This window comes from Buteo buteo, chromosome 2, assembly GCF_964188355.1.
Source record: "Buteo buteo chromosome 2, bButBut1.hap1.1, whole genome shotgun sequence".
NCBI classification, from domain to species: Eukaryota; Metazoa; Chordata; class Aves; order Accipitriformes; family Accipitridae; genus Buteo; species Buteo buteo.
The window spans coordinates 21,088,027-21,112,026 of NC_134172.1; the positions used below are offsets into that span (position 1 = coordinate 21,088,027).

The following is a 24,000-nucleotide window of genomic DNA, read 5'->3' on the forward strand; positions in this document are numbered from 1 at the left end:
TCCTAACAATTTCACCATCAGCAAACAAAAGACTGTAGACAACAAAGAACTCTGCAACTAGAAGCAAACCCTACCAAAGTAATCTAAAATTAACAAAGAAAACCCAGGAAAATAAATAATACACAGTACATTATCCACCTAACTACACTTTTGCCTTTACAACTACTGTTTAAGTGTTCAAAACTTGATTCAGAAGCATTTTCACCATAAATAAATTCATAGTACTTTTAAATCATCTTCCAGTGTGAATTTTGAAGCCTTGCTTTTACTTCATAATAAAGTAACAGCAACAGACTTATGATCCATCCTACAACACAAATCAAGAGAAGCCCACCTATAGTTTGCGAACTAACAGTCACAGAGTAGGCACTACACTAGGGCTACATCCCACAATCAATGTTGAAGCGTGCTGCAAAGCAGTAACAGACTGTAGAGGCCAGAATCATGTAGTCACACCAGCCATAGTGCCAGTTTGGTCCCACAAGAGAGCTCCAGGATGTCATCACAATCTCCTAACCATGCACCAATTCCAGAGTAAAATTTGTTTATGCATTCTGCCTAAGTTCCTGAAGAGTCCGTTATAATAAAATAAAATTTTAATTTTAAAATATAATAAAATTTTATTTTATTTATAACTACAGCTTACTCCTAAATCAAGTAAATGTATTATTCTAGCATGGAAAAACCTTTCTGTTGTTGAAACGTTAGTTTCTTATTAGGATTGTTCCATGCTGTAATTTAAGGATACACATCAATCCATTTCAACTGTGGGCTGTCACTAAAAGGTAAGGTCTCACCTTACTCTTCACTTTCAACTGCATATCCTTGCCCTCTCCCTGTAATATAAGCTTGCCATGTAGCAGGGCAGATAAAATTTTATTCACCTGATTGCTAAACTTGTGAGAAAATAAAAGTTTACCTTCCAGTAAGATCAGTAAGTTGATGCAATCCACACTGAGGTCATATGATTACCATACACAAAACCACCAGTGCAGAAACATCCAGTCATGGGAAAACCACAGTCCACTCCTTTCAGCAGAGGTCAACAGCTGTCCAGATTACATGAAATTGCACCCTCAGTTTCCACAACTATCAGGTCTGCTGACTGACCCCAAGACTCAGCTCTATCTCAGTCTGAAAGATGAATCCAGCAAAGATGTACTGAAGACTGTTACTGTTACTATTTGCCAGAGAGTAAGATTAAGTACTATTTTAGACCTTCAGTTAAGTCTCTCTTCATTAAGGCATTCCATATACTTTTGTTTTTACCCTGATCTTCCTTTCCTGTAAAATCTGCAGAAAAGATATCTGTCAGCTTAAGTTACTGTCTTTTCCTTACCCCAGTAAATACAGTTTTAGTTTGCTATAGTTAATATAGTATTATTCACTATATTGTTTGATCCACTCTTTTCAAAGGTAGGTAAAAAGAAGGTGCTCACACTAACCACTACAGCTGTCACCACTGTGGTTGATAGTCAACCTTATCATTGGTACATAGAATGAAGGGACAACAAACTCTCCATTTATCAAAATTTGTTCCTCAACTAAAGAATCAGTACATAAGAAAAATTCACTTTGGACCATCATTCAGCAGCACAACAAATAGTTTGGTTTTGAAACAGCTACAGATTACATTCCACTGGTCCACTGAATAAGCTAATAGCTTTAATAATTTTATCTGGCATGCTACGGCATTAATGAGTCTCTTCTCCCTCCCTCAAGAAATCCTTTTATACAACAAAAGGAAGAAATGTCATATTTATCTAAAGCGCTAAAATTTTTTCCTAGTTATACATTATGATTACTAGCAATATAAATAATAAATATACACTAAAGAGTATATGGTAATATGTATTTATATTAGTAAAATATTTTTAATCATTTATCAATTTTTACTGTCTTTCCCAGTAAAAAAAAAAAAAAAAAAATACACATACAAACTCCTGCAAATCTGCACAAAAGGACCAGAACATTTGTAGGTAACAACAAATGAACATTCTTGCAAAATGCGTACACCTGAATGCGTACATATGACATTATACCATCCACATTCTTAAACATTAATACCAAGAAAACTCATGAGAGCAATAAACCTGATGGTGAGACCTGCTGACTCTAATAATAACAACAGGAATAGGAAAACCTAGCATATAATGTTTTTACAGACTTGGGAGATCCCAACGCTAACCCAGGGGATGGGAAGAGGGCCTGGACCATGACATAAAACCACTGCATTGTTAGTTGGCCTTTTCCCAAGCAGCTGCATGAAAGAAGTCTTGGTGAAAAGTCACACAAAGAATGCTGTTACACAGCATTCCTGATCGTCATCCAGTGGAATCAGATTTCAAAGTAACAACTTGTACAGCAAAATCAAGCCTTTTAGGCTTACAGAAAATTGTAGACAAAGATTACTGTAAGAAAACTATTTAAACAAAAGATGCACAATCTTAGATACAACTGAACAATTTGCTTAAAAAACAGACCGCATACTCCATATTATGAGAAGATAAAAGAATTGGGATTCAAAAAACTATAATCAGTTCCAATGGTCATGATTTTATTTCCTCCTCACTGAGTGTCAAAAACCCAAAGGAAGTTACTGCAACAGTTAAGGAAACATTACTGAATTGAAAAGGACCAGAACTGTCAAACAGCCAACAGTTCTCAAGTATCTTCAAACAAATGCTCACTTGTTGCTTTTCTTTAAAAAAAAAAAAAAAAAAAAAAAAAAAAAAAAAAGAAGTGTTTATATTTTGTCCAATTACTAATCCACATACAGAGCACAAAGCTGAAGGAAAATTAATCTCTCTTTCAATAGCCTTCTTACACATAAGACAGCAAATCAATAAGCAACTCATATACATATCAGTTTTTCTCATTTTAAAAACCTTTTATATTCAGTCATGTGTTTAAAACCAGTGGTGCTCCTAAATGAACATGAATACCAAACTTAGCAAGGAATTCTGTCAATAAATGTATTCAAAGAGAAAAGCTCCTTTTTCAACTCCATCCTGCTTTTCTACTTCTAGTATCGATTTTAAAAAATACGTAAATAAAACAAAAACCAGTAAATAACCTAACAGAATTTATACAACTGCAGTCTCTGAACACTGAAAAAATCATGTTTACATAAAAACAAATTCCACAAAGTCCACATATAGGGAAGACTATTTTTTGTTCACAAAACTTAACCATAGCTGTAAAACAGTCACAAATAATTAGGCAGCCAAAATATTAAAGCATTTTCAAAGTTTATTCCTAAAATTTCTGCCAATCACGCTGATCATAACTATGCAGCGTCCCACTACTCTTAACAAATGAATTAAATCAAATGTGCACCTAAATACAGTCAACTCTTAATAATCCTTAGCACGGATAACCCACTGGCAGATAAGCCACACCATGGATATTAGTCCAGGCTAGATTCTGTTAAATCCAACTGTTTTGTTTCCAAGATCTGTGCAAGTGCAGGAGCAGAATGACCATTTTTACACTGCAAAGAGACTGAACAAACACATGCAACCAGACCTTAGTTGCTTCTGTTCAGGGTCAGTTCAGGTCTCTCACAATGGAAAGTACAGGAGGGACACTGAAGCGGACTAGGATGCATTCTGCTCAAATCCAGACAGAATTATCTCTTTAGGCTCGCTACAGGTTCTGATTACAGCAACAGCAGCCACCGTCTCCAAGCCAAGAACAGACAGGCATCTGTGTACTCTCCGGTGTACCAAAAAAGGTTATGAGCATCAAAAAATGCCATTTCCACTTGGCGCTTCACATGAACTCTTTAGTCCTTCCAGATCCAGACACTGAAGCAACCTGGTGCAGAACCATGTGTGTGAGTTTCCAACACTAAGTAGAATGTTTCCACAGCACTGCCTAGAAACCACTTGGCTAGTACAGTCACTATTATCTAGGATAACTGAACTTCCCCTATCCCACTCCACCTCCAATAACCCACATAACCAAGAGTTAACTATGGCTTTAAAAATAGTTAATGCCTCAAAAATGTAAATTACCCATGTCTTCTGTTTTCAGAGCAAATGCAAAAAACAGTGCACTCAATTTTAAGAACATTCTTCAGGGAAAAGCCTTGCTAAACTCAATACTTTCATGCCAATTTCAGGATCTGTCCTAGTTTCAAGGTAGTATGAATGTTCAGGTTAGTGAAAATATTCTGTAATTAATGAAAAAAAATTGTACCAAAAAATGGTGACCCATAATTACATCAGTAGTCTATGTTAGGGAACACTAAACCATACTGTAATCATTTTGCAGTCTAGAGATAACATGGCATCATGTACAGTAGATTTGCTTCTCTAAAATTTCACATTCAGCTCTGGTAAGGATCATTTGGAAGACATACAGAGAAGGGGAAAGGGATGGTCAGTTTTCTGTACAAGGAATGCCCAATCAGTCTGGGCTCCTTCATCCGGAAAAGGAGACAAAAGAAGAGTATGACAGAGGTCTATAAAGCCAGAAGAGGTATTGAAAAAGGTGAACATAGAATACCTGTTCTTTGTCACTTCCTATCACTTAGGAAGTGCCAAGTGGCATCAAATAAAACCATGAGGTAACAGGTTCAAAACAAAACCAGTGTACATCTTGACACATCAACTGCAAAATACCTTGCCACACAACATTATGGACATTAAACCCTTATACAGAAGTGGACACATTAATAGTGTGATAGATTCTTCTTCCATTAAACATAAAAATACCATCTCTGGTTCAAGAAGTCCCAAAGCATAAAAACTTGTAGGCTAGGAAAGTATTCTAAGGCATACAAGAACTTTCGCAAGAATCTAGTTCATACTGATAAAGAGAGTGGACGAAATGTTGTTTGGCCTCCATTATATGCTCCCCTCCTCTTACTATCTCAGGCTGGCACTTTCAAGTTCTGTATAAGATCCATGACAGTACTGCTCCAAGAATGCTGTACTTAATGGTATCACTGAAAACTGTAATTCTGTATTTGCCATAGATACTGGAGAACCCAACATTAAACTTCAGCAACCGTACTGATAAGCACAACTAAGGTACAGTAGATGTCTCCAACCACAAATATAAAACCTAAAAAGCAAATCTAAAGAAGTGCTGATCTCCGGGAATTCAGATAAGCAGTAACAGGCCAGTAAAAGGAAAGGGAGAAGGAGGAAGAATGCACACAAAGGAACCTCAGGTCACCTGGGGAGTGGGAGGGACAAAAAAAGCCCACAACACAGGAACACAACCACAACATACACCATCAATACTATTTTCTAGTCAGTCAGTAATACTTAAAAAACAACACAAGTTTGATTCCCAGATGACTTTGTCTCACATATCTTATAGTGCCCCAGAGTTCTTAAAGGCAAGATAACACCATTATATGAGAGCTGTAAGATTAGGCTGCTTTCAGTCACAGTTGTGCAACTGACTGAAGACAGCTAACGTACAGGCTGCAGCTAAAAGAATAGTCCTGGCCATTGCCCTGTATCAGCATTAGCATGGTCAGATGGGTCAGGAAACTGATTTCATTTAGCTGAAAAGGAACCCAGGGGGAAAAAAAGAAGTTTTAAATGCTAGTACTGTCACAAAGGAGGAAGAAGTAATGCATAGCAAGGACCCTCCCTGCAGTAACGGCGTCTTACTGCAGGTTAAGAAAATCATGGGCCCCTACTGTAAAAGCTCAGTAGACCAAAAAACATTAAGATTCCTGACATAAAAGAAAATACAGTATCTTCAACACCCAAACAAAACTAATTTCTTCACATTATTAAAAATCAAATATCCAGAAGACAGTTTAAAAAAAAAAAATCTACAAGAGCCACAGACCATGTATGAGCTAAGCTATCTGCACATTCAAAACAAAAACTGCATTGGTTTTTCTGGCTACAAAATGAAGTTACTTGTTGCCAGAAGGCAGAAAGAAGTATAACTTCATATCAGTGACATAAAATCAGTAATTTCTTCACTTGTTCTGAAAAGCCAAGACCATTTTATTATTTTTATACTTACAGACAGACTCTGTAATTACAAATTTCTAAAGGGGGACCCTTACAAGGTTTTATCAGAAATACTTGTTTCAAAGTTTCTTCAGGAATACCTGCATCTCTTTATCATTTCCCCTGGCAACAAATGGTGTAACAGCAGTAAAAAAATTCCAAGTATTAACCTACTGCAAATATAATTTTAAAATTGGCAAGCCCATTACATGACCTTCAACAGTATTTCCTTAAGTCTGAAACTCTTCTGGCACAATCCCTTGTTAGACAACTCTTTGAAAGGAAAGCTTCAGGTTAAGAATGTAGATTTCTGAAATGCAACACCAGTAGGAGTTCATTTTTTCCAAGGTTTACAACCTTCTGTAAAGCTGTTATTTAAAGGACATTTGGTCCATAAGGTAGAATTTGCTGTATTCAATACCATGGACAAAATCTATTATTGAGGCAGGGATGTTTCCAGAAGGCGAGGTACAAATTCTTAAGCCTTCTCTACTATGAAATTTTCACTATGAAGCTTTCAATGATGAAAACAGTTGGTCATGAAAAGTATAGTAGGGACAATACTGTTCGTACAGCATAACAACTTTGCTATTTAAACCTCACTTTTAGACAAGAATTCGTAATTAAAATTAATACAGCTATAAGAGAGATAACTAATAGGATGCTCAGATCTTTGATGCACACTGTCAAAATATGTTCTCAAGACTTTATGCAAAGAGTTTCAAAATCACTACAGAGAATAGCAAAGCATTCTCACACACTACTTTAAGTATAAAAACAGAAAACACTTCAGCTACTTCATACTTCACAAATTTTACTGTATATTTCAAGAGGTTTGAGGCTTTTCTATTACTTATTTCCTAAAAAAGCAAGTGCCCAGCTGCCATTTCTGTCTGAGAGGAAGAACAGTTTTAAGGCTGAAGTACTGGGCTGGCACTTAAGATGGTAGTTTCACTGACACACAGAAAACACAGACTCAGTACAATCTCCCAACACTCACAAATGACACTAAGTTCACTAATGTGTTTGAGATAAGCAGACACTAGAATGGTGAACACTAGAGCATATACTGTACGTTGCAGTGAAAGTGTAGACAAGGGAAAGGGTAGACCAGCCCCAACACAAGCAGGCCCTGTGTTCCTGCAACTCAACCACAACAGAAATAGCAAAGCTGCATTAACATCAAGCTAAATTAAGATATAAATTAGTTAGAATACTACATATGCAGCATAAAATCTCCAGAATACAATTTACATAGACTGTTCAAATTAAATCAATGAATCCTGATCATACTTTCTCCTCTCGCAAGAGAAAGGGCTCAGTATCAAAATGACCAGGCTATTTACAGAGAGATGATGGACAGGAATTTAGAAGTATCTAGTAAAGAGGGAAGAAGGAATTCCAGAAGTGATTGAAAAGTTAATTGAAATTTTTCACTCCTATCACCCAGCTATTAGTATAAACATAATCAAGACAGGATATTCAGTGGTGACTTTCTCTTAGCAGTTCTACTCAGCAGGAGCAGAACTGATGATAACCTGAACGATGAAATTAGAAAAATGCAAAGGACAGGTAATCACTACTGCAACTTTTCAGCTCTAACTTCTTTGTTACAGAACCTATTAGTAAATCCGGCATGAAAAAGCTATTCTTTGAAAATGCACTGGTGCATTCAGTCTGGGCTACAGACATAAAAACTCCACTTTCCTCCGTGAATGGTGCATTTTCAGCAGCTTTCTATAAACATTCAAACTCCACCTAAATACACATAAAATTTATCCTTTTTACCCATTAAAATCTTATGTTAAAATGCAGTTTCTCCTTCATTGTAACTTTTTTTCTAAAAAGAAAACTGATTGATGTTCTCAAATTAAATTCGACCTAAACTGGACAAATAAAGGTTAGTGTAAACTAGTCCTCTCTTTCCAAACCAGCCAGTGTTTTCATTTATGTTTCAGATCCCTATAATTTTTTCTTTCCACGGATTTATTTCCCTCATACAAAATAAGAGAGTTCACAAAAAGAAAGAATAAAACTTACCCCCATTATCTGTTCTCTTTAAAGCACCATCCTTATGAGGGCATAATTCACATCTCTAGGAAAAAAAGCAAAAATAAAATAAAAAAATGGAACGATCATAGGAGCATTGAAAAAGAAACCACACACATCAGAACTGTTAGCTGACATTAAGGAAGCAACCATTCTTTAAAAGCGAATGGGTGTGTTTTCCCTTAGCCTTTACTTGAATATTAATGTTAGTTTGTCACAAACACAAGCTTTCTTCTCCAGATTGTGAAACTATGATAAATATTAAAGCTACTCACAGTTCTACCTCCAAGTTTTTATTCCTGGATTCCACACCCTGGAATTCTGGAGACAAGCCTCCAAAAGCTCCTCTGTATTCACCAAGGTGGTCAATCAAAGATGTGCCATGGATATAATCGGCACAGGTGCACACACTGTGGCTGACTTCACAGTCTCCGCTGACTCTCACTTACCCTGAGAGACCAAAAACAATCTCGCTTTCTGTCTCAGAAAAAGGAGGTCAGAAGTTGACTCATCCTTGAAATTCTCCAAGACTGTATGTCTGGAAACATGCAGTTTGACATCATGTTCTTCCGACATACACCAGGATCACAACACTACAACCATTCTGCTATCGCTGCCTCTATCAAGTTCCTAATATCAAGTTTATCTCTAAGTGTCCTGGAACAGTGTGAACCAATTCCAAACCAGTTCAGAGATGACAGAAATTGAACAGGTTTGACACACATTCCACTTCAACTGGTCTAGATGACAGGCAAAGGAACACCATTACAGGAGATCCTACACCTAAAACCTTGTGCATTGCCAAATTAGGGACAACTCAAAGCATACCAATCTAACAAGCTTTTTAAGAAACTGAACAGTCTTATCATCAGACGCAAACTTAACAGCACATCCTTCAAATGGAGAGGGACATCTGGCATCAGTACAGATCTTCTCTGTGTTCCCTGAACAGTACTATTCTCCGTTACCAGATAAAGGAGCCTATGATGCTAGAAGTGCCTCAGATTGTCCAAACTTATTTGAGAAATGAGAAATTCCATTCCTGAAATTCACATGGCTGAAGTATATCTTGAGGACTATCTATTAACCTGCAAGAAAGTTTACAATAGCAGCAAAGAGACTTTCACAATGGTAGAATAGAAAAGTTCTTAAATTATTTTTGCTCAGTGCATTGGGACAGACTGCTGCACACAGGAAGAAGAATCTTTAGGATTGCTGCTTTTTGTCTTTTGCTTCACTCATCCCTCCCTCACATTCACCCATTAAAATGATCAGCAACTTATTGAAAGGCAGCATTAAGTCTATGGTGAAATTTAGAGATAAAAGTGGTTGAAAACTTCTGAACCATTCTGTAAGCTGCCTGCAGACTGGGAGCTTTACAACTTTTTTTTTTTAAGTCAAGGTTATAAGGACTTCCTTGCCACTGAAATGAACTGATAAGTTCATTTTAAACAAATCCTACATATGCGGTATGTATGCGAGCTGTATCTTAACACTCCAGCTCTCCAAATACTAAATACTAGGTGCTGAGAGACACTCAGTAGCAGTAGGTTCATTTCACAGTTTAATTCCCCATACACTGAACCACATTCTCCAAGTGAGAAGCCTGGTATATATTGATGGTGACAGTACAATAAAGGTTGTTCCCACCCCAAAGCTTCCAGCTAGCAGCTTCAGGCCAGTGAGCAGAGATGATATATCTACCACTGAGACAAGGTAAGCTGTTAAAATAGTCTACCTTGCCCCACCTCTGCAAGCCTGTGGAATTTTGACATACATTTTCACTAGTGGCAAAACCAGTTTAGGAGGTTTTCTTCCTCCCTTCACCTCTCCCTTATTAACTTCTCCCTCTACCACTCCCTCAGCTGCTGACCCAACTATCTGTAGGGGTGCCCCTTAAACCACATCAATTAAATGGAGTGAAATGAACTTTTTTTTTTTAACATTTTTAATTCAGGTCATATCACTGATACAATTTAAGGACAATCCCACAATCAGTTGCATCAGCAAAACTGAAGGCAGTGAGCCATAGCATTAGTAATTAAAGAATTAGCAAACTTCTTGAGCAAATTTTACACAAAATTAAAAAAATTAAAGCGATCACAGGACACTAAGTGGCAAGGAACTGAACCAGTCTGTTATGCAGCAGAGTTAAGCATCCTCCATTCAGTCTCATCAGAGCCCAGTTTCAACTAACTTCTTTTTGTCTCATATCTCTAATAGGATGCAGGTCCATTAGGTCTTATTACTCATTACTCTTACTCCTCATTACTCCTACGCAGTCCCAGCTGCAATCAGTCAGAGAAAGAAAGAAGACAGAAAACTAAAGTGGAGGAGGAAGCTTTGACAGTGGAACAAAACTTGAGTGCAGGTAGTTCTGCAGAGTATCCTCTCAGTGGCAGGGAGCAGTGCGCCTGCACCCCGCTCTCATGAAGCTGGAGCTGGGCAACTGTGCAGAGATACTTGCACTCTGATGACACAGAGCACTTCTGGTGCCCTGAATTCTGGCCACAATCTGCAATAAAGTAGCACCCTAGTAAACTAACACACCACACAGTGACCCCTTCCGCTTCCCCCTCTAGATTGTGAGCCTAACTCCTTCCCAGCCTCCACACTCTCAGATTCTGTCACCCATTTCTGCTCTCCCAAGTTTCAATAGGCACCCCATAGGAACATCAGTAGCTTTGCCAGATGGGAACAGTGTGCCTCATCCCTTGATAAAAGTAACTAGTAGGAAATTTTTCCTTTTTTTTTTTTTAACTAATACTTCATTACTAGTTCTAAAATCTTTCTGAAATTATATATTGCTGTAAAAGTGATAATTTCAGCTGAGAATTTGCAAAGTGAATGAAAAAATCTTAGGTACTTTCAAAATGTTTAAATACATGTTGTTACAAAGGATTCTGTAGGAGAAAGGAAAGGAGATAGTTGGGGTGTATATGTATCTCAGAAGTCCAGTTACTTATAATTTCTTATTTGAATGTTTTCGCCCATGCAGTGTCTCCTTCTTCCAGTTTACTTATGGATGGAGCTTGGAGTTTAAGTGAACAGCAACAGCTGAATCTCTCTACTAAATGCCACATCACATACAACTTGTATGATAGAATAAAGCTTTGATCTCTGCAACACGGGGTAAGGAATAATCTGACCATCGGTTACGGATGGTCAGACGGTCTCTAATATTTAAGCACACGGACCATGCCAGAGCTCTCTTCTCCAGTTGTGCATTTTAAGTCTTAGCTCTGGCAAAGTATTTCTGACACAGATTTATTGTCTGAGCATTCAAAAATATTGTGAGGAACTATTAAACAAGTGGGGGGGGGGGAGGGGGATGACACCAGAGGGAAGGGGTAAGAGGGGCAGACACAACACCCACAAGACTTCACAGCATAAATAGGGCAAGCTGCTATGACTGATCAACAGGTCAGATAAACATCATCAGGTTAGACAGTGCAAATGTGAATACTAACGAGGCTGACTGTGACCCAAGAGAATAACCACATCCTTTGGTGTGCTGAAGGGCTTTAGTCCTATAGCAGGGAGGGGCACCAGTGCATGTAGTGCTGTAGGTACAGCCAGTTGAATTAGATTTGAAAAAGAGGAGTGAAAAAAGACACAAATACTGGCTGAAGGAAGACTGAAGTTGTAGCAAGTGACATTGTCCCTTCCCTTCCGTCCCTACAGAATGTAACATGGGTATCTCATTTTTGCAGCTCTTTGGTGGAACAGACTAAGTTCATGGATCTAGCTTCTGTCCAAGCAGAACTCAGGTGAACTCTCAGCAGGAACTGCTTTGGACTATCAGGTCTCCTGCAGAGGACTAAAGTGAACCCAATCTCAAAGTTGTGCAGCTGTAACAGTCTGACAGCGTGACTGTCACAACTCACTTCTGAGCTACATAAACAGCAAGTTAATTAAGTGAAAGATGACTGATCGTGTAACCTTAGCATCCAGGCAACTTGAGACAGCCTGGGTCTGATGAAAAGCCCACTGCCTCCTGAGGAGTCTAATCCTTAAGAAGTCACCCAGGAGAGACCTAAAGTGGTCAAAAGCATGGGAGGCCCATGCAGAAGAGGAAAGAACTAAATTTTTTCTGTCATTATTTAAAAAAAGTAGAAATAACCAAGAAGAAATAAACAGTTAAATTAAAAAAAAAAAAAAACACAAACACAGGTGTCCACTAAAGATACCCAGCAGAAAAAAGTTCCAAGACCAGAAGACTAAAATAAGAGAAGTAAAGAAGGAGCTAAAAAAAAAAATCCATCTTCCTATACTTAGTTACAGTCCAATTTGGCTCCACTGTATTGTGGCACAAAGTTTTCTCCCTCTATTTTAGATAAATATGCTTTCGCATTTTAATCGGGACTAAGAGCTACCTTAACCAACAGTAGATAACATTAGACAAATCTAATTACTTGAGTCTTTTTGGTTAATATAACTCTACCAATTTTTCAACTGGAAATGGAGGAAAGGCACAGAGAAGCTGATTTAATCCAACAGACTACATATGTAGAAACGAAGAGAAAGAGCAAAAGACATGCAGTAGATAGGGAAGATAAAGAGATAGCAACAAGACTGTACAAGCAGGAGAGGAGGAAAAAAAAAGAATAGTAGGAATATAGCATTGTTCTTCCCTCAGGGTTCTGTAAATTTGGAGCAAGTTTCAGAAAGCATCATCCGTAGACATCCATTATATGCTGTCTCTTGTTATAAGAAAACAAAGGTCAAAGAATTCTTGTGCAAGTAATTTATTGAATTCTGGTCCAAGCTAGGCCAATGGAACCATTCACCTAAATAATGACTGTCAACCAAGTAAAGTCCTGCAGGACTGAATTCCCAGCATTGCAATGAGGCAATAAACTGTGTGTCTCAATATGACCTGTTAGCCTGTTAAAAAACACAAGAAGATCTACAGCAGATTAAAGAGACCACAGTTCCTAAAAGTTAGCTGAGTAATCAGGCTGCAGTTCCAGCTGACTTTACTTCAGGCTCACTTTAAGCTAACATTACTGCACGCTGCTGCCAAAAGATCATGGGCCATCCCCTGCTGTGTACTTTCTACTGCCTCCCTTGCTCTGGCAAGAGCATTCATTTAACCATATGGAAATCCCAGTCAGCAAGCTAAAAATAAAATACTTTTTTTGCAGCCAGATCACTTCTTTGAGCCTTCTTTCCATAAGGCCATATGAACAACAATGCCAGACAAAAAACATAACAGGAACACAGATAGGGAGTAGGGCAAGGATACAACCACTCTGTTTAGGACGCGGCATCATCTATGCAGTCTATAAGTGAGTATGGAATTCCAACCAAGGGCATTAAACAAAAACAACACAACTAAAACATCACCACATCAACACACAACCCCCCAAAAACCAAAACAAACCAAACAAAAACAAAAAAACCACACACCACACCTGAAACAGACTAATTTAATTTCAGTAGTAATGCAGACATTTTTCTTGGGCACAGAACCAAGCATACTTATTAGGCCAATTTTGTTTTGATATTTCCCTGACATTCACATATTCCAAGTTTTTTAACAGGCATCAGCCATATACACAAACTGTTGAGTTTACAAGCTTATTTTCCCCTCCCAAGCTGTACTATACCCAGTATGACACCTGTGTTTCCAGAACAGTTTTTTTTATCCAAAGTACATTTTGATCACAAAATTACTGTTTCATATTGCTTGACAACAGTGCAAAAAAAACCCCAACACACCAGTATTTAACTGAAAGGAACAACTTTAAGAGATTGCACTACATGATCCTTAAAGTTACAAATAACAAAACAGCAAGTTACGCAAAATCAGCATCACAGCCCTTGAAATCTGACACTCAATCTCTTTCAATCCTTTCATCAACAGGAGTTAAAACTTGACAAAACATTTTATTCTACTGCTCCTGTTAATCATTAATCAAACAGTAGACTGGTTAAATCCATTTGGTTTTGTTGCGAGTTCTAGTTCACATTTTCGTGAAAACAAACCCTGCACACACTCCATCAAATTCTTATGACTTTCTTAAAATTAACCTAGAAGAAGAGTATCAGTTACCAAGAAGTCATCATTTTATCGCTTTACTTCTGAATTTGCTTCCAAATACGTTTATTCTACAGCATGCCATGCTACTGGATATTTCTGTATATATCAAAATGCGGTAACTCAACACAGTCCCCAAAGCACATGGACAGATTTACAAAAGTAAGCAAAGCAGTTGATCAGAAGGTTAGTTTCTAATCAATGGCTTTCCAACTGGCAGCCCCTGATTCTCTTGGCAACCTTGTCTCCCATTCATCAGTCGTTGCGGAAGCCTGCAGCACAGCAGACTACGTCCAGGTATTCATCTCCCAAGTTCTGTGGTACAGCTTCACCTACCTTTACCAATATTCCATAACATTTTGCATCACCCTTCGGTGTTAGCAGAACGAAACATACAGTAGTCACCTCTAATACTCTTTATCATACCCTAATATGATCTTTCCCAATCCTACAGACTTCAAATATGCTAGATAGTTTCATATACTACTACAGATAGTACAAAGTATCTTAATATGGGTTTAAAAAATGGTTTAGAAGGGTAAAGACATCCATTTCGGTAGTTATTTCAGTTACTGTGAAACAATTTAACACTGGCAGGCACATACACATTGCTGTCAAAAACATAAAAATTGGGGGGGCAGGCTATCTAGAAAACAGCTCTGGATACACAGTTGATCACAAACCATGTTTAAAGTTCCAGTTATACCAATGCTGTACATATGTCATCCTACCTATATGTAGCTCGTTAAGTTCTTTACTCACTTTTTTGATGAAAAATTATCTTCTAAGCTCGAAACTTTTTTCCTATTTATTTTCCTTCTCCCCCAAAGGGTGTGAAATTAGTATTCCATCTTCTCCAGAGGAGAGAGTCTTACATTTTCTCATCTTCCTTTTATACTTTTCTTTCTACATCTCTCTTCCCCCTAGTGCTTTGACCCATTTCTTTGATGGGGCGGGGCAGAAGTGTAAAAAAATAACACATATACATTGGAAGGGAAACACTGAAAATAAGAAAAATTCTGTTTTCCCCCTCATGAACCTGGAAAAATCTGGGGTCATTTTAGTGATTAGTTTGTGTTAGATCCAGGCAAATATGGTACTGAACAACCAATGTAAACATAGCTCCCTTTTTATAAAGGGACACCATATTCTAAAGACACTTACATAAGAGTGTACTAATTACACCATAGACAACTGGATTATACTTAACAGAAAACCTAACTCAAATTCAGCTAATCAAAGCTGGTATCTACAGAAGAACAAGAAACAGTTTTTGCAGGATTAGACAATAAGAAGAAGAAAAACCCACAGATATTTGCAGAGTGGTGCAGACCAGTATACTGGAAATTTAGATCTTGGCATAAATTCTATCATCAATAGATGAGAATTCACAGGCAGGCAGTACAAAAACAGACCCAGCAACAGGATGCGTACTAGACTGACCATGTCTACATCTGCTGGCAATAACTTACCCCAGCCCTCAGAACCCAGTGACATCTCATTTTTCCATTCACCCCTTCAAACTATCTTCTATGAAGCAAAAACGATACTGTCAACATACAAAGACTAATCAGAGAAGACCATCCTCTCAGCCCCTGAAGCCTCCACAAAGTCCAATAAAACTCACAAGCATTCCCAGATGCTGCTGAAATTACTGAACCTCTACTCACACCAAACTTGGGCTATCTATTCATATCAAATCCTTTTACTCTGATATTTTACCAATCTTTTCTTTAGTATTTTTTCCTTAAAACCAATTAGGTACTTTGAAAATTCCCATTAGAGTTTATTTCTGATTTTTTACACTCATGCTTTATAATACTTGCCAGAGTCAAAATTCCTTTTTTCACTTGCTCATTACAGCAAAAGAAGGAACTGCATAACCCCTTTTCCAAAAGCATCTATAGGAAAACATGGCCTAGCCAATAAAAAGACTGCTATCTACAAAACCAAATCCACATTTCTTATTTATCAGTTTCTAAACTACAGCTGGATAGCAATATATCTGATCAATAGTCTCAACCTGCAGTATTTTAAGACATTACTTACAAACCCACAAAATACCCACCTTCAATATTTTGATTTAAATGGCTCTATAAATGATAGCTTGCAACCATGCAAGTATTTAAAGCAGAAGTCAGCAAGTAGCTAACTACACAATTTTTCAACCAAGGTATCTGAAGAGAAGCAAACTAAAGCTCCAATGTTTCCAACCTACGATTCACAACAGACTCCAGTATTTTTAAGCCACAATGAAGAATCAACAGGAATCAAAATATCTTCTGCCCCATTCAAGAATCCCCAACTGGCTGACACCACTAATAGAGCAAACGAACGCATACTGTCAGTACTTCTCTTCGCAAGTGCTATGTTCTGCAACTTGACAACTTAAGAAATTAAGTCATCTCCATCTTCAAATAATCATTTCCTGATGCTGACGAATTTGCCAAATCTCTGCCCCATCTCTATTCAGTCATCTGTCCCAGGAGAAGGTGAGAACTTTTTTTTTTAAAGCAGACAGTTGACAGGTAAAAGAAAAACAGACTGACTACCTGAAGCATTTCAGGTTTTACACCTGGATAAATTAAAGACACTCGACTTAGTTCTCTTTATCAAGCCATCAGATATAAATATATGCAGATTCAGTTAGCTCTGTCAAAAACATCTATTACAGATAATAAATTTACAGACTATGACAAGAAGATGAGAAGCACTCAACATGCAAATCAGTTTTCTTCCAAGACCATCCAGTCAGTATGTACTACAGGTGACATTTAGTCATACTTTTACTCAATACTTGTAAGGTAACTACTAATGTAGAGTACAATGTAACATGGTGATGACACACAGCACCTATCAAGACCTGGCTACTCCAACTTCAGAAGTCCAAAGCCATAATCTCCCACTACATATTTAAGTCTAGTAAACCCTGCTAGATGTTGCAGGAATCCAAATTATAAACATACACAAAGTTTACAATTCACACATTGATCTTTAATGGAAAGCGTCAGAAGGCTGTGAGAAACACCAGCCAAACATGACAGGACTTCCAACTAAACATACAAGCTTTTGTTACCAGGCTGAAAGTATGCTACTGACCCAATTCAATCTAGCTGAAGAAAACACAGTATGCAATGGTTCACTTCAGTGTCCTCCTGCAACTTACTGCAGCTATACCCTAAAAATTCCTAGATATAAAATGCTAGCACGCACTTTAAGTAAGGCTCCTTGAGGCTGAGGAGCTCCTTGCTTACTTTAGAGACTTCTTCTGCCAGTAATTTAACAGTCTAGCAATGAAATGAACAGTCAAAAAACATTCCTGCGTTAAGAATTAAGCATTTCCTGTAATGGAAAATGTTTTGCTCTAGTGTCACTTTGGTTAGGAATTTTGCTACAGAATCTTTAGAGCATTTACTAAAGTACCTGTTATATTGTTACCTATTAAAAAATTATTGATCAAGTGCTTGTACTTGAGTGATGGAACTGCATTTTAAAGCCTGAATACTCTTAAGTATCCATATTTAGCATAATGTAATTATAAATTACTGCACAAATAAGTGTACATTTAGGTAAACTGCAGCTAATCAAAACTGAAAAAAAAGTATAGCAGACTTTTTCTGTCACAATGAAGTGCTTCAAGTAAGTTTATGAACTTAGCTGTGTATTTAGAAACCAAGTAGCAAGGATGCAAACAAGCCCGGAAAAATGCAGCGCACAAAAAAAAAAGGCATGAAGGCAACACAATCAGAAATAGCATTAATACTCCCACTTCAATAAGCACAGTACACAATACAGTGCATAAGGTTCAGTTCACCAGCTGGGGTGGAAGATGCAGAGAAACTATACTGCACTTCTGCAGCACCTTCTGCCATTTGTACTCCTAACCTTGATGACCAGACACTATGCAACCTAAGCAATTCTGTCATCTTTTGAGTCACAGTACAATAAGGTTATGGGTCTGTATTCATTATGTATACAAAAAAATTCTCAACAGGAAAAAGTATTTTCTCCTACTCATGAAATGCAAAGCAAACAACACTCACCCATCTATGTAATGGACAAGAAACACAGAACACTCAGTCAACAGCATTTCAGAATAAAAGAAGTTCCACCTTTACCACAATTATAACAGAAATTCCCCACAATCATTCCACTCTTCTCTGTCTAGCTCTGTTCAGTTCATGTTTTGCCCATTACCTCTCCCAGTTACTACCCTTATCTCGAATTCCTCATGCCTCACGTTGGGCACCAAAAAGGACTGTGGTGGGTTGACCCTGGCTGCATATCAGGTGCCCGCTAAAGCCGCACTATCACTCCCCCCTCTTCAGCTAGACAGGGAAGAGAAAACATAACAAAAGACTCTGTGGGTCAAGACAAGGACAGGGAGAGATCACTCAGCAATTACTATCATGGGCAAAACGGACTCAGCTTGAAGAAAATTAGTTTAATTTATTACCAATCAAATCAGAGTAGGGTAATGAGAAATAAAACCAAATCTTAAAACACCTTCCCCCCACCCCTCCCTTCTTCCTGAGCTTAACTTTACTCCCAGTTTTCTCCACTTCCTCCCCCTGAGCAGCGCAGGGGGGCAGGGAATGGGGGTTGCGGTCAGTTCATCACACGTTTTCTCTGCCGCTCCTTCTTCCTCAGGGGGAGGACTCCTCACACTCTTCCCCTGCTCCAACGTGGGGTCCACGGGAGACAGTCCGCCATGAACTTCTCCAACCTGAGTCCTTCCCACAGGCTGCAGTTCTTCATGAACTGCTCCAGTATGAGTCCTTTCCACGGGGTGCAGTCCCTCAGGCACAGACTGCTCCAGCGTGGGTCCCCTGCAGGGTCTCAAGTCCTGCCAGAAAACCTGCTCCAGCATGGGCTCCTCTCTCCACCTGGCCACAAGTCCTGCCTGGAGCCTGCTCCAGCACAGGCTTCCCACAGGGTCACAGCCTCCTTCGGGCATCCACCTGCTCCAGCATGGGGTCCTCCCCAGGCTGCAGGTGGATATCTGCTCCACTGTGGACCTCCGTGGGCACAGGGGGACAGCCTGCCTCACCATGGTCTTCACCACGGGCTGTAGGGGAATCTCTGCTCCGGTGCCTGGAGCACCTCCTCCCCCTCCTTCTTCACTGACCTGGGTGTCTGCAGGGTTGGTTCTCGCACATATTCTCACTCCTCTCTCTGGCTGCAGTTGCAGTTTTCTTATTCCCCTTCTCAATTATGTTATCCCAGAGGTGCTACCACTGTCACTGATGGGCTCGGCCTTGGCCAGCAGCAGGTCCGTCTTGGAGCGGGCTGGCATTGGTTCTATCTGACATAGGGGAAGCTTCTTGCAGCTTCTCACAGAAGCCACCCCTGTAGCCCCCCTGCCACCAACACCTTGCCACGCAAACCCAATACAAAATGCTGTGCCTAAGTATCTTTAGGCAGACTTTTTATCCCAGTTATCCAACTACAAACAAACATTCAGTGCCTTCCAAACTGCATAGCCATTCATAAAAGACAAGACTATGTTGTTGAGGTTTGTTTTGGGTTTTTTTTATGGGGGAGAGAAGGGGGAAGCAGCAGGAAGATATCGTTAATAAGCAGCAGTTTCTCGTATTTATAAAAGAATCTACTAGCAATTTGTATTTTACAGTAACTTTTCCTTCTCTTATTTAGAAGTCTACTGTTCTACTGCTGTGTAAAAGCCACATAAACATCAAAAGCACATAGGTCATTTTTTCTGTTGTATGCTCAAAACTAAAGCAATTTTTCTACTACTTGTTATAGTATCCCTAAAAGTAGTTGTGCTAATATTCTTATATAAAATGTCCTTTAAGGAAAATTATGGATACACATTAAAAAAACATTCATTTCAAAATTTAAGAATTATTTCAAGAGCTATCTTCAAAGAGAACGCACAGTATATTAGTCCTGAATGATCTGGTGGCCAATAGTTCAAATTGAAGAAAAAAAGAAAACAGCAAGTTTTCTTCTTCTAAAATTAAGTTTAGTTCACCTCTATTGTGACCATATTTATCAATGTGCATTCTAGTTTACAGATACAGGTGTAATAACCACACCAAAACCGATTCTAAGCACAGGCACAGAGATCCCATTCCCCTAGAGGCAGCCTGTTGAGCCAGAGCTGTCAGAGCTCTGATCACCAACCTATCTGCATATCGAAAGACTACAGTCCTGTTTCTGCCTTCTTTGCCTCCTGTTTAGGCAAAAGGCAAGTAACACTATACCTGTGGCTGTTTCATACTACATAAATGCTGGGCATGGGGTGTTAAACTATGGATACAGCATACAACTCTTATGAGCAGCTCTGCAATAACAACCTTGTATATGCATGTGATGAAAGATTTTTTTAAAAAGGGAACTTGGAGAGGAAAACTACAACCGTTGTTACATTAAAGATTTAAAAAAAAAATAATAAAAATCTCAAGTATTCACACTGTGGATCATATGTGCAGCAGATGCAGGAACAGCTCAGGTCTGGCAGGATTACCAGGAGAAACCTATCACTATGAGAGCACAATGTACCTGAACTGGCTTTGCAGGTAAACAGTATAGCTGCATTTCTACAGCTCTGAATCCTAAAGTATTAAGTACTGTATGATCTAAACTGACTCTGCAATGACAGTCTTTCTGTCTCCGCACCAAATTCCAAGAAACACATGTCCAAGCGCAGAGACTCCAGTTATGCTAGATTCAGCTGAGATCCAGATGAATACTATCTCATATCTTATGTGGCTAGCTCGACAGGGAGTCACAGCCTCCTCAATACATTCCCCATGACTAAAATCCAGGTGGCTTATTAGACAAGCTGTAGTGTCACACAAATGTGTCAACTCAGTTCTGGGCCAGTACTGCATTCAACTTCATAAGCCACCCCCATCAAAAAAAACTAACACAGAAATGCCAAGTGGAAAAAACACCACCTTTATGATATTAGAGTAATTTGTACCAAGTCCAAACTGATTCTTCTAGATGCAATGACAGGCTTATAATACACATATTCACATCAACAGCACATTAATTCACTTGCAATGCTGTAAGCAATCTTACTTCACATGTACAAGCTGAGCTGTGCTCAAGGTAGTAAAACTTCCTGGAACTCGTAACACGGAAGTTCAGTACTGAGATCTCCTGGTCTCTCTGAATCAGTATGGACTCCCAAGGACCAGCATCTACACATAGCTAATAAGCCTCACCAAGCTAACTGTTTCTGCAAATGTCAAATGCCTCTGTGCTGCCTGGTATCTCTATCACGTGTATTATTCCAGCTCCTTCATGATAAGCATGAATAGTAGTAGCTTGTAGTAAACCATAAACACATTGTCTACTTATATCCCACTATATATTATAATTAAATCATTCTTAGAATAAGATCGTCAAGAAAGATGTTTGGCACATAACACAATGATGGTGAAAAAAGGCTTTTTGAACAATAGTTGTGCCACAATTCCTAAATTTAGCTTCTCTAGTCTCTCTTTGGATACCAGGACTATCAGCCCCTGTACAGCATATATGCACCATCCAATTTCCCAAGCCAGGACCCAAAGTCCCTTAACGTACTACACCATATGTATACATCCTCACACAGACCCTAATATTACTTTTTTCCTACATCAACACATATCTGCCCTGCTTTTTGATTGAGAAGTTCAGGTACATCTGAAGACATCACAAGGGGCCACTATGCAGGGTAGTAACTGCTGGTGCTGATGCAAGCAAAGCTGGGAGCAGTTGCCACCCATCTTGAAGAGATTCACATTCCAAACTTACCATAGGTCAGCTAGGATAACTTAACTGATTTACAGAAAACTAAGACTTTTCAAGTAATAGTTAAAAACTTACACAGTGATTGTAAAAAGTGCATACTGGGATTACAACCTTCTATTTATCATGTACTACATATGTATCATTATAAGGTAAGCAAAATAATTAACAGACACCTCAATATGTCCATTATACAAACAGTCAGGTTTACAAAAAATCAGTTTCTCTCACACACACCAAACCATGACTCTGGTAGAGCCAAGACTCAGTATGACTTGTCAGGCAGGGAACTGTGCTTTCCAACTAGTAGCTGATCATTCAAAACCCAAGACACTGGCTACAACCTCACTATCAAAAACGTATAAGTCAACCAGAAAGGAGGCTTGTGGGGCTGAAAAAAAAATCAGCTTTCACTGACAAGTAGTATATACCATCTTAGTGGGACCACACAAAAGAAAGGGAACACAGCAGACATCAGTGTATAACAGTTGAAAGTATATGGGAAGACAACTGCTCTAACCTGCTGTTAAGCAAAGCTCTCTGGTGACCCACCTACTTGAGTTACATGCTCCTGAGTTAGTCTATTTCTTTCAGTTGTTAAAGCAAGACTAACTTCAGTGCAAGCAATTAATCCTAGTCTCTCATCAGAATGGATTTATTTGCCCAGTAACTGCAGCTTAAAAAAAAAAAAAAAAAATCAAAAACACACAACAGAGCATGGCAAGGAGGTTTGCTTTTGCAAGTAAATGTGTTAAAACTTCTGTGTCTGATAAACTGGTTACAATAAAGTTCCAGTTTTCATACTGAAGTCACAACTTCAATTTAGTTTCTGAATGTTAAGGGCTTCTCCAAGACACCGCAGAGAGAGCCACCATGTTTCTAACTGACTAACATAAAACTAGTTGTTAAAACTTCAACTGTTATCAATGTGTTCCACCTCATATGCAATTAGTTTCACTTGAGAACCACTTAAACCTATGCTATATTACAAATAGGAAAGATTTGGGGTTTTTTTCCAAAACAAGATCAGTAATCAACTTGTTGAACTGTAAACAGACCCCATTAGGCAGAAACAAAAACATAATATACCGGGCAGAGAATTCAGTTAAGTTCATCACTATTCCATCTTAACTTCAAACAGTGAAGAAAAGCAGTATAATGCCTATCAAAGATATTCTCTTTGGTAAACTCAAGAAATTATCAGAACGCAGTGAGACATTGTTTTATTTTAGAACTCAGTACAGTTCTCCTTCATTCCTTGTGTCAGGTGAAGCCAGGAATAACTATATCCTAAATTCTGATGAGAATTCCCTATGATGCACCAGAAAAATCCTCCTTCTAGCCACCACCTCTCTTTTCCCTCCTCTGTATTTTTAACTTTGCTGTCAACCTGTATGTATCAAACTCAGCAACATTAAAAAATTATACTCTTGAAACTTTACATTGCTGATGATCTTCCCAGGAAAAGAAAGAAACAGCCTTTCTTTAGAAAGGGTGTCTGTTTTGATTTTCTGTTGACAAATATTTGGAGAGCACAGAGAAATTAACCCATTCTTGCTCCCACCAACAGCTCTGCTTTGGAAGGGGTAACGAAGCCTAGGTTACTGGGACATTATGAAAACATTAGTGGCAAGTTGGGAAAAAGTAGAGGAACAAGATTCTTCAGCCCTGTACCAAAAATTCACACAATATTAAGTCATCCTATCATTTCTATAGTACTTTACACTAGAAAAGGAAATAGGTACAGTAAACAGCTCATGTAAACACTCTGCCAGTCACTGACAGTAACTGAAAATTTGGTCTCAGGCTCTTCATTTGTTTTTAGACATGAAAGTTAGAAACAGTTTACATACTTCCCTAAGATGCTGCACCACCTTCTCTTCCAATTTTTATATGAAAAATGTTTTCAGAGGCAAAGAAACAGCTTAGTCTTTCTAAATGCTCTCACTTCACCTTTTGCTGGAAGACAAACTAAAAAGTGCCAAGTAGTGAGAAATGTTACTCTCTTTTTCTAAAAATGCCTGATATCATGCAGTGTGATCTAGAAACATACAAGTCCAACCAAAAAAAAAAAACAACTCATAATCAAGGAAAAAAAAAAAAAAACACCAAAAAACAAGAAAAGCATTGGGGTTTTTTGTTGTTGTTCAGAAGGAT

At 38.5% G+C, this 24,000-nt stretch overlaps 1 protein-coding gene across 7 annotated transcripts in view; it reads right to left on the minus strand.

Annotated features, from left to right (window-relative positions):
• The window catches only part of MLLT10 (MLLT10 histone lysine methyltransferase DOT1L cofactor), a 133,748-nt gene that overhangs the window by 104,415 nt on the left and 5,333 nt on the right, over positions 1–24,000 (minus strand). For 6 of the 7 annotated variants that reach the window (XM_075047816.1, XM_075047796.1, XM_075047807.1 and 3 more), the window contains exon 4: positions 8,028–8,082. The exons of the other annotated variant lie outside the window; for it this stretch is intronic. In XM_075047816.1, coding sequence (XP_074903917.1) covers positions 8,028–8,082 — 55 coding nt within the window. The remainder of the gene's footprint in view (positions 1–8,027; positions 8,083–24,000) is intronic. 7 annotated transcript variants of the gene reach the window in all.